Source organism: Asparagus officinalis, chromosome 1, assembly GCF_001876935.1.
Source record: "Asparagus officinalis chromosome 1, Aspof.V1, whole genome shotgun sequence".
Lineage (NCBI taxonomy): Eukaryota > Viridiplantae > Streptophyta > Magnoliopsida > Asparagales > Asparagaceae > Asparagus > Asparagus officinalis.
In genome coordinates, this window is record NC_033794.1 from 41,384,995 (window position 1) to 41,401,586 (window position 16,592).

A 16,592-nucleotide genomic window follows, 5' to 3' on the forward strand; every position below is an offset into this window, starting at 1 on the left:
ATATATATAATACTTCTATATATATGAATACATATATATAATATATATATATATATATATATATATACACCAGCTCCGCTTCTAGGGTTGAGCCATCCTTTGCATATTTTGTCCAGTGTGGTTGTATGTTACCCAAAAGGTAAATATTTTATTGTTTGGATAGTTTGCTTTCCTATGATGTCAAATAATACCTTTAGGATCATTATTAGAAACCACCTTGACTATAACCTTTCATAACTTTCAAAATATTAGAAAGTCCTCAAAAGTTTAGGGGTTATTAGAAAAAACCCTTTAACTTTAATATTTTATTAGAAACCCACACTAATAACTGCAAATTTACACACACACACACACATACACACACACACACACACACACTAGGTTTTATGCACGTGCAATGCACGTGGTTAAATCTTATGAGTATGTTTTTTTAATTTATTTATTTACTAAAATTTGTTCCTCAGTTCCATTTTGATTGTTTTTGCTCACTTATGTTTTTAAACTTTACTATTGTGATTATTAAATTTTTTTTTAATGTTTTGTTTGAATGGGCTACACCAAATTTAAAATTTTCATGTTGATAATTGAATTGACAAGATATAATTGTAATCTAAAGTTAATTTGAATTTTCACGTTAATTGGATCGACATGAAACCAAGCTTGACTTGAGAAGGTATAATGTTGTAAAAATAAAAAACACTTAAAAATAATATTATAAAAGAATGATGAATAATTAAAGCTAATAAGCCAAGATGATTAATTAAAAATGGTCTAGAATGAAACTAAAGAGAATATAAATTTTGTTGCTAATCATTGATAGACTTCAGAAAAATCATAAAATAAAGATTATGCTAACTCTAGTACACTATTATATGATAAATGCATCCACATAACCATATAAAAATATTAAAAGAGTTCATGAAAATCTCTCCTAAACATTCCTGATTTTACTCAAAAAATTAAGCTATTTTATAAAATATTTAATAAATTAAATTTGTGTTGTATTTATAAAAAGCCTTGATAGAGATACTTTTGTTTTAGCAGCTTGTTCTGAATGAGCCCTGCATATTAACTTTAAAGTGTAATATTTTTTCTTTATCGTGTTATATGGATGTTTGCTTGGTTTGCTTATCTATCTCTTATTTCTTCAATACGTTATATCTTTGGATTGATATATTATTAACACAATTTACGATGGCATGCATATCTTTCTTAAAAATTTGAAACAGATATAAGATAAAATTTATGTTTAGTGACCTTTAATAAGAATTTTAGTTGTAAAATATGTTACCTTCATATTTAAAGATGTTGAAATCTGACAGTACTATTACATGCTTATTTTTTATTGTGTTCTTAAAAATTAACCCTTCGTTGGTAGTCATATCCCCAAATAAAATTACTTGCAGAGTCGTTCCACTATATAGAAACAAGAAAAATATCAATTTTAATTTTTTTTACTTATGCTCTGGTAAGTAAGTATCATGTGCATACTTTTTGTCTATTATAGTAATTTTTTTATCTTATCTAGTTTATTATATCTCACAATATAGTTGATCAACGGTTTTACTTTAGTTTCTATTGTAAGATTATTTATATGTAATTTTATATTAAGTTTATGATTCTTTCAATATTTTTAGAAGAGCTTTGCTATAGGGACCCAAAATATGGGATCAACAGGAGGGACAAGTGATGTGTCCCCCCTCCTATTGCATAATAAGCTGGTCATATGATGGTCAGCTCATTATGCAATAGGAGAGGACACCTCACATGTCCCCCTGTTGGTCCCATATTTTGGGCCATTGGGGAATTTTTGTTTTTAGAGTAAAGTATAAAAATTTATAAGTACTTACTAATTTTTCTTGTATCTTTCATGAAGGATGTTTTTTTAATTAGGACATAATTGTTTAATATGTTCTTCAAGAGAAACTCGGTCAGTGCTTCTTTGCTAGATATGTCTTTTATCAATGTTAATTCAGGTGATTCATGAATGTTTCCAAATTTTGAGTTTATTTCCTTCACTTCTCATTTGAAATGAAAACAACTTAGTTTTTTAAAGGATATCTCTAAACTTTCTGATAGTTTCTCCATATATAACTCCATGTATTTTGTTTACTTTATAATTAAATATTATCAACATTAGAGATAAATGTTTATACATTATAATCAGTTGATGCTAACCTATTATATCTTAATGTAATATATCAAACATTTTCTCTTTTCTTTTCCAAAATTTAACATTTTTATGATTTCAAACTTTTGAGGGTGTATTTTGCAATTTTTAAACTTTGATAGTATTTTATGAAAATTTTAAATTTTAAATTGGGTACTTATAATTTTCATATTTCATGTATTAGTGGTAAGTTTTTAGATGTTAGAATATTTTTTGTAACTCTAAAATTTTGAAGATATTTTTACAATTACTAAAATTTTGGGTTCTTTTTAAAAATTTAACTTTTCAATGGTCTGCTGATAATTTTTAAATTTAATGTGTACCGGTTATAAGTTTTAAAATTTTAGGATGTTTTATAATTTTTTTACTTTTGAGGGAGTTTTTATAATTTTTGTAACTTTGAGGTTATTTTTTACTAATTTTAAATTTCTAGGTGCCTAATGGTAATCCCTGGAATCCATCTATGTTGTTTCTAGGATTTGAAATCTCTGAAGTTTAGGATGCTTTTTTGTAATTTAAACTTGGCTAAATGACACTTATATACCCTATTGTTTCGCTCTTGTAGTAACTATATACCCAAAGTTACAAAACATAGCACAAAAATACCATGAGTTGGTAACTGTTTAAATTTAGCTAACAGTGTTAAAAATACATGAAAGGACAATAATGCCCCTCCTTAGGAATTAACCCCCACCCCCCAAAACATAGTAAAAACTCTTATTTTCTATTGTTACCCATTATTAAGAGGAAGAAGAAGTTGGAGGCCACGAAAAGAAGAAGAAGATAATGAAAATAATTTAATTTAATTTAATTTTTTTTTTGGGGGGGGGGGGGGGGGGGAGGTAGGTAAGTAATATAGCAAATAATATAATAAATGAGGGTAAGAAGCATTCAAGTTGGTCATATGTGCAGCATGTGGGAATATTCTAGAGAATACTCTCACGATTGGTTAACAGAAGGTACCAACTTGCAAAATTTTGCTAACTCACGGTATTTTTTGCTATGTTTTGTAACTTAGGGTATATAACTACTACAAGAGCGAAACAATAGGGTATGTAAATGTAATTAGCCTTTAAAATTTTAAGGTTGTTTCTATAATTTTTAAAATATTGAGGGTGTTGATTATAAGTTTTAAATTTTTAGATTTCATATTTGTCATTAAGTTTTAAAAAGTCAAAGGTGTTTTGTGTAATTTTAAAATTTTAAGGCTATTATATGCAATTTTTGAAACTTTTGGGTTTTTGTAATCCTTTATGTATTATAATATATTATCTACGTATAATTTCTTAATCTTATTTTTTTCTAAATTGTTGAGCTATAGGTAGTTCATATGGAGTTAATATAGGATATAATTAATATTTGGATAGATTAAGATTTAAGTAAAATATTCAAAATTAACTTTTTTAAAATTGTTGACCTATAGATAGTTCACGTGGAATTAGATAAGATATGATTAAAATTAGAATAGATTAAGATTTAAATAAAATATTCAAAATAGTAAATGATAATATTGATCATGAAAAGATTTTCCTAAACTCGTGTTTTTAAAAGAAGTAAGTATGATATATATATAGCTCCCCTTCTAGGGTTGAGCCGTCCTTTGCATATTTCGTCCAGTGTGGTCCTATGTTACCCAAAAGGTAAATATTTTATTGTTTGGATAGTTTGCTTTCCTATGACGTCAAATAATAATTGGATAACTTGGTTATTACCTTTAGGATAAATATTAGGAACCACCTTGACTATGGACAATTGTCAAATAACCTTTCATAACTTTCAAAATATTAGAAAACCCTCAAAAGTTTAGGGGTTATTAGAAAAACCCCTTTAACTTTAATATTTTATTAGAAACCCCCACTAACAGCATTAACTACAAATTTTCGCATTGGCGGGGAAAATCACGCAAGGAGATGTTTTTGCAGTGAAAACTATGGTTCACATTTTTAGAGGGTTAATTAGTGAACATCATAAATTGTTTTTCCATAAACAAACATGTGTTTCACTTTAAAACTTACATAAAATAATAGTGAGGGTATGTTGATGTTAATAATCAACCAAATAATAAAATAAGGATGATGTTGATTAGGGGCCGCTAACTTCTCTGAAAAACTGGTTTGAGTAGATGAGCTTCTATCTGCACAAATAACAACTTGTAAGAGGACGAGGACTAGTTTCCCCGTTATTCCTTCGACGATCAAGTTAGTTAATGGACTTGAGTGGGAAAGTGATGAACTGTGTGAGTTCTAAAAATGTAGTGCAGTGGAGAAGAATTCTGAGATATTGCTTGCTTACCCCGGTATTTGGAATAGTACCCCTATTTATAGTGGTGATAAAAGGGTAGAATGGTAATCTCGGCCGAGTATGGGATGACGGCTACGTCAGCACCTGCTTTATAAATGTCGGTCGACGAGTGGAGGAGTGGTCACCTTAGTATTTAATGCGAAGTGATTGGGGACATGATGGTGCCGACGTGGTCCGATGTGTCATCGCCACTATTGGGGCTAGAGGAATGATGGCGCATGTCAGGCATTTAATGTGATGCCGACGCGTTATCAGCGGGGGAGGCTCAAGATTGAAGTCGTCCTTTGGCTTATAGCGAGGGGTGTCGAGAAGGAACACCTCTCGAGCCGACCCTACAATGTGTCGAATAACAGGTCGAGTGGGCTCGGAACGAGTCGTCTTCGACAAGAGGACCGACAAGTACCGCCCTTCGAGCCGATCTAAGGAGATGTCGACTCGGCGAGTCGGCTAAGTCGGGATTCTTGGTGGTCCTGATCGTCAATTCGATTTGAGCGGTGCATGTAGGGGGACATATGTCCGTGACTGGTAAAAAAGTCATACTTTGACGACTGAAAACACCATAACATGGTAGAAATTCAGAACTGAAAAAAATAATGCTTCTTAAAATATAATCAGTATAATGACCTCTCGTAATTTTCAAAATATCACAAAACCCGCATAAAGTTTAGGGGTTTAATACAAAATCTAATTTAACTTTTAGATATTATTAGAAAATTCCCCTCCCTCCACCCCAAAAAACAAATGCAAAATAATAATAAACAACATTAACTACAATTTTTCATTGTGGGGAAAATTATGCAAGGGGATGTTTTTTTCTGTAGAAATACGGTTCACACTTTTTAGCATCAATTATTTTTAAATAAACAAACATGTTTTTGCTTTTAAACTCACATAAAATAAAATAATAGTGAGAGTACAAATTTAATGCTTCTTGATTTAAGTTAGTTAGTAAAGTTAGTAATACTTAAATCACTAGTCGACGATAGTAATAAAATGGTTAATAATCCACATCACAAAAAAAATAGACGTTGGGATTTTGGGATGCGTTGCTTCAAATATCGACGACTTTTGATGCCCTATATAAATCATAGCGCCTCTCTCTCTCTCTCTCTCTCTCTCTCTCTCCATTTTTTGTTAAATTTTCGCCCTTAATCAATGTATGCGAATATTGATTATTTCATCTCTGTGATTTAGGGTTTCTGCGTTGTGATTTCGCTTGTTGAGATTGATGCATGCAAGATGATGGGATCCTTTCTCAGCAGAGTCTCTATGTAAGAATATCTAACCTTTTAAATTTCATTTTCCCAAAATTCTTTTATGTAAATTTAACAGTTGAATGGAATGTGTTCGTTAAGGTTGTGTTTGGATGTATGTAACGAAAATTTTTGTGTCTCAGAGGACAAGATAATATAGTTTTTTTTTTTTTTTGAAATTTACTAAAATTTAAGATTTTACTTCAATATTTAAAGTTTTGTGATTTGGATTTGTGTATACTGCAGAAAATTGCCTTACGGCTTTTAGGAGTTAAAGAAAATAATAGTCCAAAGATTTTAGAAGCGGCACTTTATTTATCCTCAGTTTATAATCAAATATTTATCAATTTTGAAACCTTAGGCTGTATTTACATGCCCTGCAAACCTTTAAGGGTATATTCTGTATTTAATACTTTTAATTTAATATTAAAAGGGATACATATTACATCTGATGAAGCCTTGGTAAAAGCAAGAAGAATATGATATTTGCAGATCGCACAATCAGAAAAAGTTAAAAAGATTAAGGTTCTGATGTTCATTTTACTAAATACATAGGAATGTTGGAGGCAACTGAAGTTTGTATTGTATTGCATCATTTTGTAGAATGATTCTTGGCTATGCTTATCCGGCTTATGAGTGCTACAAATCTATCGAATTGAACAAACCGGAGATCAACCAACTCCGATTTTGGTGTCAGTACTGGTCAGTTATTCCCTCTCATCTTTTTATAGGAAAATATATTCTGATATCTTCATTTGTTTCAGGATATTAGTTGCATTGCTAACCATTTTCGAGAGGATTGGAGATGCCTCAATTTCATGGTAAACGAAATTCTGTCATATGCTTTATGGGCTTGTAGCTTCTCTCTTTATATAATAACATTGCATTTCTTGTTTTGGTGAAGGTTACCAATGTATAATGAAGCAAAATTGGCATTCTTTATATATCTTTGGTGCCCTAAATCTAAGGTATGGAAACTAGAATTCTCTTTTAGGTATTACATGTAATGCTTTGGTTCTTATACCTATCCCTACTTTGTTGTTTATTATTTCAGGGAACGAAGTATGTATATGAGGCCTTCTTTAGGCCATTTATGGCGAAACACGAGAGCGAGATTGACCGCAACTTGCTTGAGTTGAGAACCAGTGCTGGGGATGTTGCTGTTATCTATTGGCAAAAGTCTGTTAGTTATGGTCAGACAAGATTTTTTGAAGTTTTGCGGTATGTTGCTTCACAGTCGAAGACAGAACCACAATCAGGAACAGCTAACCCTGTCCCAGTCTCAAATATGACTAGTAAGAATAGATAGGGCCAAATATGTTGTGTATATATATATTTCTTCTATTTTGTGTCATGCAATATAACGTAAAAGTTTATTGTGTTTATGTGAGGCCTTAAGAATGTTGCTTCACAATCGAAGCCAGAGGAGAGCTAACCCTGTCAGGTCTTCACAAGTAGGGATATACAGGGCCAGTAAATACTCTAATTATATATTTCTTTTAGCTTATGCTTGTACATACTTCAGGCATTAGCATGTTAAATAGTCTTGTACTAACATGTTAAAGAGTCCTGTACATCTGTCATAAAATATTCTTCTGTACGAGTAAAAACAGCGATATGAACTAGTCCCCTGACTTCTGTGATTTCTTGGTTAAATTACTCTAATTTAATGCATGTACTTTATCCTCAATGTTGTATGTTCTTCCACATTCATAATCTTTTTTCCCCTGGTCATGCAATTTGTGAATGTAGATAATTTATGGAAATACATTCAGTTCGTATCATATGGGATATGGGATTTTCCAGGAAACATATGCCATATTGAAAAACTAAGAATCTGTGATCTTGTTGGAGGACCTTTTGTTTTTTATCATAATAAAAAAAATTATTAAGAGCTTTCTCATGTGCTGACTTTTGGAGTTCATTGACCAGCACTGCTTTGCACATTGTCAAACTTTTAACAAAAGAAACTTTGACAATTTTAATAAATGGGGATAGTAAATTGATTTTATATTTTCTTTTTTTGCTAAATATTTGATTACCTTTCCAGCCTCTGTTTTTATTTTATTTTAACTCCACACTTATTTTCATATTATTTGGTTACTCCAAATCAAATTTTAAATCTTGTGAAATCCAAAATGAAGGGGATGTACATATTAACTTCTTGTTTTATATGGAATTAATAATAAAAAAGAGATAACGCACATTAAACGGAAAATTAAGAAAAATGTATGAACAATTTAATAAATAGAAATGTCAAGATGGGTTTTCACAATTACAAAATATTAACAAACAAAAAGAAAGAAATGTCAAGATGGGTTTTCACAATTACAAAATATTAACAAACAAAAAGAAAACCTTTGAATCTTACACTGCCATAGCTAATGAGAAAGGGTAACAAGAAAAAGAGTTACTCTAACTTGCTAGCTTTCCTTGTAACTCTTGCATATGTCAACAGATTCCACAATCTCTTTCATGTAACATTAGCACCAAAGTCTATTTCCCAATCATTTTAAGTGTCATACGCTCACACATAGTGGTATCTTCCTGTATCAAACTATCAATTCTCTTAGAATACACTCACATACAAAAAAGAGAGTGCATGTGTACGTACATATATAAACATGAATGTGCATTCTTTGTCGGATATGTTGTACGTGTCTGACATGATTATGCCTTCATGACGTAAAGGTCTGGTAAGGTATCAGAATTCAGAGAAAAGTTGTCAAAAACCAGGAGAGTAATAGATATGCCGCTTGATCTAAGGAATTCCTTATATGCACTGAGATCATGTTCCCAAGCATATATCTGTGTTTTCTTTTCATCAAGCGAGTGATTCTTCCTTTTGATCTTTAATGCTTTGATTTCTTCGTTATATGAAACAAATGCACATGGATATACATATAGGTTCGTAAGTACTTTATGGATAATACAGAAAAGAAATAACAGGGATGGTTCTTGTGTTTGTCTAAATGGCGGCAAAGACTGCTACTGGAGGCACGCGCTCTCTCTCTCTCTCTCTCTCTCTCTCTCTCTCTCTCTCTCTCTCTCTCTCTCTCTCTCTCCCTCCTGGATATCTTCTAAAGTCTCTGATGAAGGTCTTACTGGAAGAGGAGATGGAAAAGTTACCAATAAAGAGGAGATAGACAACAAGTAATCCCCAAATTTTCAGATTTATTTTAAATTCACTCTTTTTCATACATGTTTTTAATGATGTTGGCAACTAAAGTGTTATCTTCCTTTCAATAGTGAGCCAACGTTGTTAATGCACTGTAACGACTCCTGAATTGTTCTTTGAATGCAAAAAAGAAATAGAGTTGAAGACAGAAAAGCAGGCCTGCTGCGAAGCAGGCTGAACAGGTGAAAAATGACCAAATGAGGTGTTTTAATGGCCGTTAGCTGTTCTGTCAGATGCCAATTTATTTGCAGACAAAATGATGCTGATGCTTGTGAGAGATCCAAAGAGCAGACTCTGATGCTCAGGTGACTTTCTTTCTCAATTTTATGCTTGTTTTATACCACTAATGGCACTATTTTGTTCACTGAAAATTTAAGGCAATTAAGCACAACATAAGATTTGTCACATCTATCCAGAGTTTGCTTTTATCTTCAGATAGAAGGAAGTGTTTGTAGATAACGACGATTATGACATGGATGAGCTGAATTAGCTAGAAGCAAGCTTTTCTAAGATATGGAATCTGAAATAAGGGGAAAATGAGATTTCCCACGTTAACTTTACTAATAGGCGCTATTTTAGGGATTCCCTAATATATTAATTCCGAAGCTAGTTCTTTCATAGCAGCGTTTCAAGTATCTCATTGTGCTCTAGTCTATTGTCCTCTTCAAATATATTAATTCCGAAGCTAGTTCTTTCATAGCAGCGTTTCAAGTATCTCATTGTGCTCTAGTCTATTGTCCTCTTCAAATGTCGATGACAAATTCGCTCAAGAAAGCTCAAGAAAACTCATACCATTGCTTATGCTTTTTGTGAAAGCAGTTTGGCTTATGAGTATACAATTTCCGTCACGTTTCCCTTTGCTCAAGAGAACTGATCATAGATATCATGGGCTTATGTTTGTTAGAAAACTATGTAGCAGTAAGCAATCTAAACAAATCCCAACTAAAACTTGCTTATGTTTTTTGTCATCGAGAACCAGTCTTTGGGTGTTTTATGAAACATTATAGCGGCACGAGATAGCTTTCTAATGAAATCTTATCTACAAGGAATTGAACTCTTGATCTTCATTAAGGAAACAAAGAATTCCTGTCTATGACTTCTGGGTTTGTTCTATAATTTTGTTAGTGTATACTATTTCGTCATCGAAGTTGCAAAATGCAAGTTCTCTTACCTAAATTGGAACACAATAAGCTGTTTTTTGGCATAAAAACTGTTTTCCATCTTTACCTTTCTTGCTCTCTTTTTTTCGGAATTGTTCTGTCAATCTGCATTTTGAAATGCTTTCATCGTTGTGATTGTTAATGCATAGCTTTCCAATATAACATACACACAAATGATAGAAATAAACAAAGAGTAGCTAACTCTTATAAACAATCAAACTGATCCAATACTGAAACAAAACAGATACCAACATCCCCTTCCTTCATGGTGATCCTTTGAGAATACTAGTTGGAGACAACGGCGGAGCATCAAGCTCATACAAACCGAGAGACGGGCCCACAAACCTGAACACAATCCATCCACCAATAATAATGAAGATAGAGGCATATGCAAATTTATTGAGCCAGAACAAGAGCCCCTTCTCTCCTACGTAAAGCTCTACTGCCTTCTCTGCCAGTGTCATGGACTCCCATTCCTTCTTCGGTGGTGGCGGGGGCTTGAAGCTCTGCTGTTCTTGTTCCTGCTGCTTGCGCGCTTGTCTCTTTGATCGTGCACGGTAACGGATGTTGAGGGTGTTTAGTGCTGGCCGAGGAGTTGTCGCTGATGTTTCATCTGCTTTGTTTTGGCCGTCATCGTCGCTGTTGGTGCTGGTCTCTCCATTGCTGCTGACAGCGTGGAGAAGAGTAAGTCTGAGATGGGAAGGTTGGATTTTGAGGGACGTCGGTCTTCTGAAAGGGGAGGATGAATGAAGAGGATGAGAGAGGGGAAGGATACTGGCTTCCATTGCTTTTGGTTAAGGCTTCTATCCTTTTTTTTTATTTATCTTTTTTATGGTTGTGGTTGGTTGTATGTAGAACCTTTGTTCTGGATGTCCTTCAGTTATCCTGAAGGTGGGTCTTTTAAAATGCTTGCTGTTTTGGCCTTTTGTGGACGATTTTTTTTAAAAATGCTTGCTGTTTTGGCCTTTTGTTGACGGATTTCAGTATGGCAAGGAAAACGTAAGGGTAAATTTGCAAATAGTCAGATTTGGATGGTAAATATGCAAATATGACAGATACGAAGGTATGTAAGTAAAAGATCATTAAAACAAATTCAAAAGAAAGCCCATTGTGCGACTGTTATTCCTCTGTATCTTCCCAGCACCGACTGTTTCTTTTTCAGAGAATTATACATCGTCGCACAAGTCTTACCCATTTTTTCACAGAAAATTTAATATATTGTGGATATCAAAGTTTAACGATTTGGCCCATTTGGGGTATCAAAGTGTTAAAAATATTTAGGGTATGAAAGTGAAGAATGTGTAAAGTTTGGGGTACCAAAGTGAAAATAAGCCCTTTTCAATTGAAAAGAAGAAGAAGAAGAAGAAACAGCTGAAAATTGTTCTTAGTTCACAAAATTAGTTTTTTTTTTTTTTTAAATCAAGTTTACCAAACAATAAGACAATTAGACACCACAAGCTCTTCAGCCTGATCACCCGTGGAGCGATTGTTTGTTTTGAAGACTGGAAGTAAATATCTCGAAGAAGCATGAGCCGTCGTTTGTACTCAACGAGAGCACGATGCAATTAACCTTTGCCAAAGTCTGCAGATAAATGTGAAACAATGAAATAAGAGGGTAGAGAGGAGAGAGAAATCGAGGATCCTGAAACCGGGATGCAAGCAAAGATAAGATAATGGGCATAAATTTAGCTCGCAAAACATCGATGTTGATGAAAACATCACAAACATCCAGCAGTTTTCACAACCGCACCAGAAAATTTGACTAAATAAATAAACTAAAGCCTCACGACTGCTGCTCATGACACTCCGTTTCTCTTCTCTAGTCCTCTTTTTATCGCCTCTCACTGCTAGCAAAATGGAAAACTTTCCTGCCGATAGGGCCTTTTATTTTGATGGCTCTAGAATTTGAAAAGGAGAAACTATATCATGTTTACAAATTTACAGATCTTAACATGTTGATAGGTCCCTTTAGCTTTTCCTTTGGCTTCCCGCTTTTTACACTCTTCAGAACCTGAGGGAGTTCTGCTGCTGAGATCATGCCGAGGGAAAAGTCTTCAGCTGTCAACTCAATTTTACCTGGCTAACCCAAAATTGATGCTTTTATTGGGAGCTCCTTCATCTTTGATCATTCTACATCTAACAACAGTTAAGAAAACAGATAATGGTTATATGTGAAATCAATTGGTTTAATATTCAGTGGCTTATGAGTGCAAAGCAAGCTAATCAGTTCAGTGGCTTACGAGTGTTCTCAACAGAAATAAACATACAACATGAATAATCAAAATAAGAAGCCAACTTCAGAAGGAAAAGAGAAAGGATACATGCAGTCCAGGATTCCGAAACGCTGACTGTAGGCTCTGATAGAAGAAAGTAATCAGCATCAATCTGCCAAGAAATAACATTAGTCATGAAAAAAAAAATTCTTCATAAACGAAGAGTTGATTCAATAACACTAACATCAACATCTGATGGTAGAATCTTCAACACACCCCCTGAACTGTCTAGTGAGCTGAAAGAACCAGACAAAAGGACAGGGCTGGTTTGATCTCTTCCTTGTCGGTTCGTTGTCTGTTGCAATGAGGTTTCATCTCTACAATGGTTGCGATTAGCTTTATTAGGTAAATTCAATGCTGCAGTCTGTTGTGAAGGGCTTGAATCCTTAACCCTCCCTCCATGATTTCTGTTACAAAGATAACTGGCTTAGAATAAGGCATGTTAACGTGAACTTTTAAGGTTCCTACCACTTCTGCAATCCTCTGTGAATACCTTACTAGGTAGCAGCTAATGGGGCCCAAGGAGCTTCTTAAGAGCAGTTGAAAGTGTCGTTGTGAACGGTCAATACTCTGTCCAAGAAAAACAATCCATCATTAACCTTCCGACTCAAAAATATTCCTTGTCTAATCTCTCTAACGCACCTCATCAGGATCTGGAACTTCAACACTAGTTCCGTAAGGAGCTTTTATAGCAATAACAGTAGCATCCTGTCAAAAGACATGAAGCTTGAAGAGACAGTAACTGACGGAAAATTTTACACTACAGTTAGAGCAAATAAAGGTCACATCATCTGAATTAGTCAGTACGAAACCAAACCTCAAAGCAAGGAAGCTTATTGATATCTTCCTCCATGACAAAGAGTCGTCTAAACAAAAATGAAAATAACTAAAACTCATCAAAATGAAGAAAATGATACATATTTCAAGATATCCATATGAAATGGACTTCAAATTTACTTGGAAATTCTTTCATCTTCACTCATGGTTCTCAGAGTTTCCTGCATCTCTCTGTTAAGTAATAAATGGAAGTTAAGACCAGAAAGAAGTTAGAAAATTTCCCTTAAGAGTTGTGAAAACACACCTTATCATCTCATCTACTCTGCATTCATCCGTATGTAGTGTTTCAACTTCAGCCTGAAAATGTCGACATGCAAAACAGTTATATTAAAAACTAAATGGTTGGCATGAAATTAACCCATAGAGCAAATGATAGTAATTAAAAACTTCTGAGTTCCCTCCAAACTTGCTGCACATAGACATTATTTGATGATAGCTTATCTCTGATATTTATATGCGTGATGGTAAAGTGCGAATCAATTGCTATATTGATTACCATCAAATAAGCCATTGGAAAACACACTGAAGAATCTTCTTTACCCTTTTCACAATTTCACCAGTGAAATCGAAACTGTTATTTTGAGATTTCAACTTTCACACAATCTCCTTCAGCATGGGGTTCATTTATTCTTTTATAAAAAAAAACAAACTGACTTTCACACTATCTGCTTCAACATGGAATTAATTTACTCTTTTATAAACAAAACAAAACTTGCAGATATTAGTTGTTAACAGTCAGGGATTTTGTTTATGTAAATTTAGGTAATTTAGACTACAAATACTCATCCTTGAATTACCATACTTGATTGATTGGAACTTTTAAGATATTTTGACGCTGAAATTGATTGTGAAATGCTTTGCTGAAATGAGAAGCCTTAGCCATAACCCTAATCCCAATTCGTGAATGCTCTCCACCTTCCTCCCCCCTTCAAACTCACTCCTATCACCAATGTTCTAAAATGCAGATTAAGCGGATGCTTTTGTGCAAGTGCGTTAGAACCGCTTCGATTAGAGCAAAAGCGCTCCATTATGCAGTGATCCGCATAATCGGGTGCATTGTCAGTAAGTGCCCACATAATTCTTTTATATCCTTTCCGGGTTAAACCCATTTATCCAATACCCAGACTACTAAAGTTTAAAAAACCCTTAATCATGGTTCTGCTACTTCTCTCTCAATTCTCTCTCTTGTTCAAACCCAGGCTGCAACAAATATCTCTGGCCTTCGTCCATGCCTGCTTCACCTCACATTGCTCGTGAAAACTCATTAAAAGATTGTATGACCTTCGGTGCTCTTCAACAAGCTCTCTAACAATCAGTTTGAAGCTCTCCAACATTCCCCTCAAAGCTCTCTGGTGAAACAGATTACTCGAAGCTTCTAAGTATATTTTCAAATCTTCTAGAATTTTATATATTTTAACATATGAAAAATAATAAATATATATTAAAAATTTAAAAATGCATAATTCCGCATAATCCAATTAATCAACGCATAATCCTATTAAACCTTACGCGCTTCCAGTCACAGTCCAAGTTATTACATTTTGGAACCGGCCGAGTTGCATTGCTGCACCGTGTTTTTGAACATTGCCTACCACAAACCTTAACCCTAACCCAGCTGTCTCCTTGCTGCACCCTTCTACTCTCCTCCAAAATCCTAACTAGCACTGCCCATCACCTACTTTTCTACTTGCCTTGTTGCTACCTCCTTTCATCTCATCAAAACCCTTCCCAAATCCCTTTCCCTCTTTAAAATAACAAAAATCAAAACTGAACAGACTCCCTATCGTTCTAAAAACAAACACCTTCTTCTCCTTGATCTTGATTACCTTGTTCATTGTCTACAATGTCTAGCCAAGGCTCTCCCACTTCTAAAACCACAAATTTTGAAATTTATTTGATACTGGATAAATAAAAGCGTATTATATAGTTTTAACACAATCATGGTTATTTGATGATCTAGAGATATCCAATTCACTAAGCAGAATATCAAGATGATCAGACTCACCAGAACTTCAATTGTGTGTTATTTCTTATTTCGCAAGGTATAAACTCTAACTAACCCCTTAGATCAAGAGTTAATTTCTTAAGTAAAAATGGAGATGTACAGAATTTCAGTAATCATAGTTAAATAACAATTCGATCTAAACTCCCCTTATGTTTTCTTGCATAGCACTGTAGTTTTGTTTTCATAGATTTAGTTCTAACTTCTCATTCTAGAATAAATTATTTTATGCATGCATATGGATTCTAACTTTATGATCTTTCTAGATATATTTGATCCTTAGGGTTGCATATATATACATATGACTTATCTTCATTTAACACTCGTCGTCATTTTTCCTTGACCTGCATCAAATATTTAGATGCTGATAAAGACAGACTGATAGCATTGACAGTGTAAAGAATATCAATTAATAAATCTATAATTAGCATTCTTCAGTTACATTTGAAGGAATATACATCACCAAATCATTCGAAAAGGGACCAAAAATACAATATAACTCTCAGGCCAAACACAGGAAGCAAAAATGCTCACCATAGAAATGAAAGTCTCCAGAACATAATTAAAGCTTTTTCGCGAGAAGTACTGCTTTTTAGTTAACCAACAGTAGTAGTGTGTCCATACATAATTAGAGCATAATTATTATAACTACAGAGACCTTTATTAATAAACTCAGAAACTCAAAGAGCATTCTTGAATACTCATCAAAAGCACATCTATTATCATTGATAGAAGAAAAAGGCAGAACAATAAGATTTAAGGTTGAAGTATACCTTTAAACCATCTATTTGATCACTCAGCTCTTTTGGCCTTGAAATATCATTTCCCCTGTTGTACATGCTTGTACTTAGCAAGTTGTCATAATAGATCAAAAAATAAAATAGGAAAGAATCACAAATTTACTTCCAACGAATCATATTCTTCAACTTCTTTTCAATCAATCCAACGCCTTCAAGAACATTGGTTATATCATATATTCTCCTCTTTTGAACCTACCAAAGGAAAGGAAAAAAATCGTAGCAAGGAGAACTTTAAAATATTTTATTTTAAAGATGGAAGATCAGAAAATGCAGCTGCAAGAACCAGAAGATAACTGCAAGAAGCAACGTAATGAAGCATTATAAGAGTCATACATCCAAAATCTCTGCTGCTCTGTTCAAATCAAGGGTTCCATCCTCAGCTTGTTGAAGTAAATTGAGAAATTTCTTTGTCAACAACCCTGTCGAAAATATTTACTTTTGTAAATTTTCCCATGAATAAAGTGATAAAACAAGAAGCATCAAACACCTTCTATTTTCCAAGAACTTATCTAACAGCTTTGGAGCTTTCTCTGTAATAAAAAAAGGGTAAACATAACCGAACCTCCCCACACCCCCACCCCCAGAAAAAAAAAACCCCGCCCAAAAAAAAATCCTTTT

The 16,592-nt window shown here is 33.7% G+C and overlaps 3 protein-coding genes across 4 annotated transcripts in view; 1 reads left to right on the top strand and 2 right to left on the bottom strand.

Moving 5' to 3' along the window:
* Positions 5,550-8,749, top strand: LOC109842266 (HVA22-like protein i). Its single transcript, XM_020411166.1, has 5 exons — positions 5,550-5,742; positions 6,328-6,426; positions 6,489-6,545; positions 6,629-6,692; positions 6,779-8,749. The coding sequence occupies exons 1-5, from the start codon at positions 5,711-5,713 to the stop codon at positions 7,031-7,033; spliced, it is 507 nt and encodes a 168-aa protein (XP_020266755.1). The 5' UTR covers positions 5,550-5,710; the 3' UTR covers positions 7,034-8,749.
* LOC109823264 lies at positions 10,189-10,935 on the bottom strand. The gene has a single exon (XM_020389550.1). The coding sequence runs from the start codon at positions 10,845-10,847 to the stop codon at positions 10,326-10,328; it is 522 nt and encodes a 173-aa protein (XP_020245139.1). The 5' UTR covers positions 10,848-10,935; the 3' UTR covers positions 10,189-10,325.
* The window catches only part of LOC109823272 (transcription factor E2FB-like), a 9,062-nt gene continuing 4,186 nt past the window's right edge, over positions 11,717-16,592 (bottom strand). Inside the window, exons 4-14 of one of the 2 annotated variants that reach the window (XM_020389565.1) lie at positions 16,308-16,393; positions 16,078-16,166; positions 15,948-16,002; positions 13,417-13,469; positions 13,293-13,343; positions 13,153-13,201; positions 12,978-13,043; positions 12,829-12,905; positions 12,520-12,742; positions 12,384-12,447; positions 11,717-12,192 (exon numbers count right to left, since the gene is read on the bottom strand). In XM_020389565.1, coding sequence (XP_020245154.1) covers positions 12,191-12,192; positions 12,384-12,447; positions 12,520-12,742; positions 12,829-12,905; positions 12,978-13,043; positions 13,153-13,201; positions 13,293-13,343; positions 13,417-13,469; positions 15,948-16,002; positions 16,078-16,166; positions 16,308-16,393 — 815 coding nt within the window. In that variant the 3' untranslated portion in view covers positions 11,717-12,190. Of the gene's footprint in view, positions 12,199-12,383; positions 12,448-12,519; positions 12,743-12,828; positions 12,906-12,977; positions 13,044-13,152; positions 13,202-13,292; positions 13,344-13,416; positions 13,470-15,947; positions 16,003-16,077; positions 16,167-16,307; positions 16,394-16,592 lie in introns of both variants that reach the window. The other variant, XM_020389559.1, reaches the window with a different exon arrangement.

Bases quoted from the DNA above. Each gene is read 5' to 3' on its own strand.
- LOC109823264 (XM_020389550.1), bottom strand. From the start codon at position 10,847: ATGGAAGCCAGTATCCTTCCCCTCTCTCATCCTCTTCATTCATCCTCC.
- LOC109842266 (XM_020411166.1), top strand. From the start codon at position 5,711: ATGATGGGATCCTTTCTCAGCAGAGTCTCTAT. The intron at 5,743-6,327 runs GTAAGAATATCT...ATCATTTTGTAG, and splicing joins TTTCTCAGCAGAGTCTCTAT to AATGATTCTTGGCTATGCTT. The intron at 6,693-6,778 runs GTATGGAAACTA...TTATTATTTCAG, and splicing joins TTTGGTGCCCTAAATCTAAG to GGAACGAAGTATGTATATGA.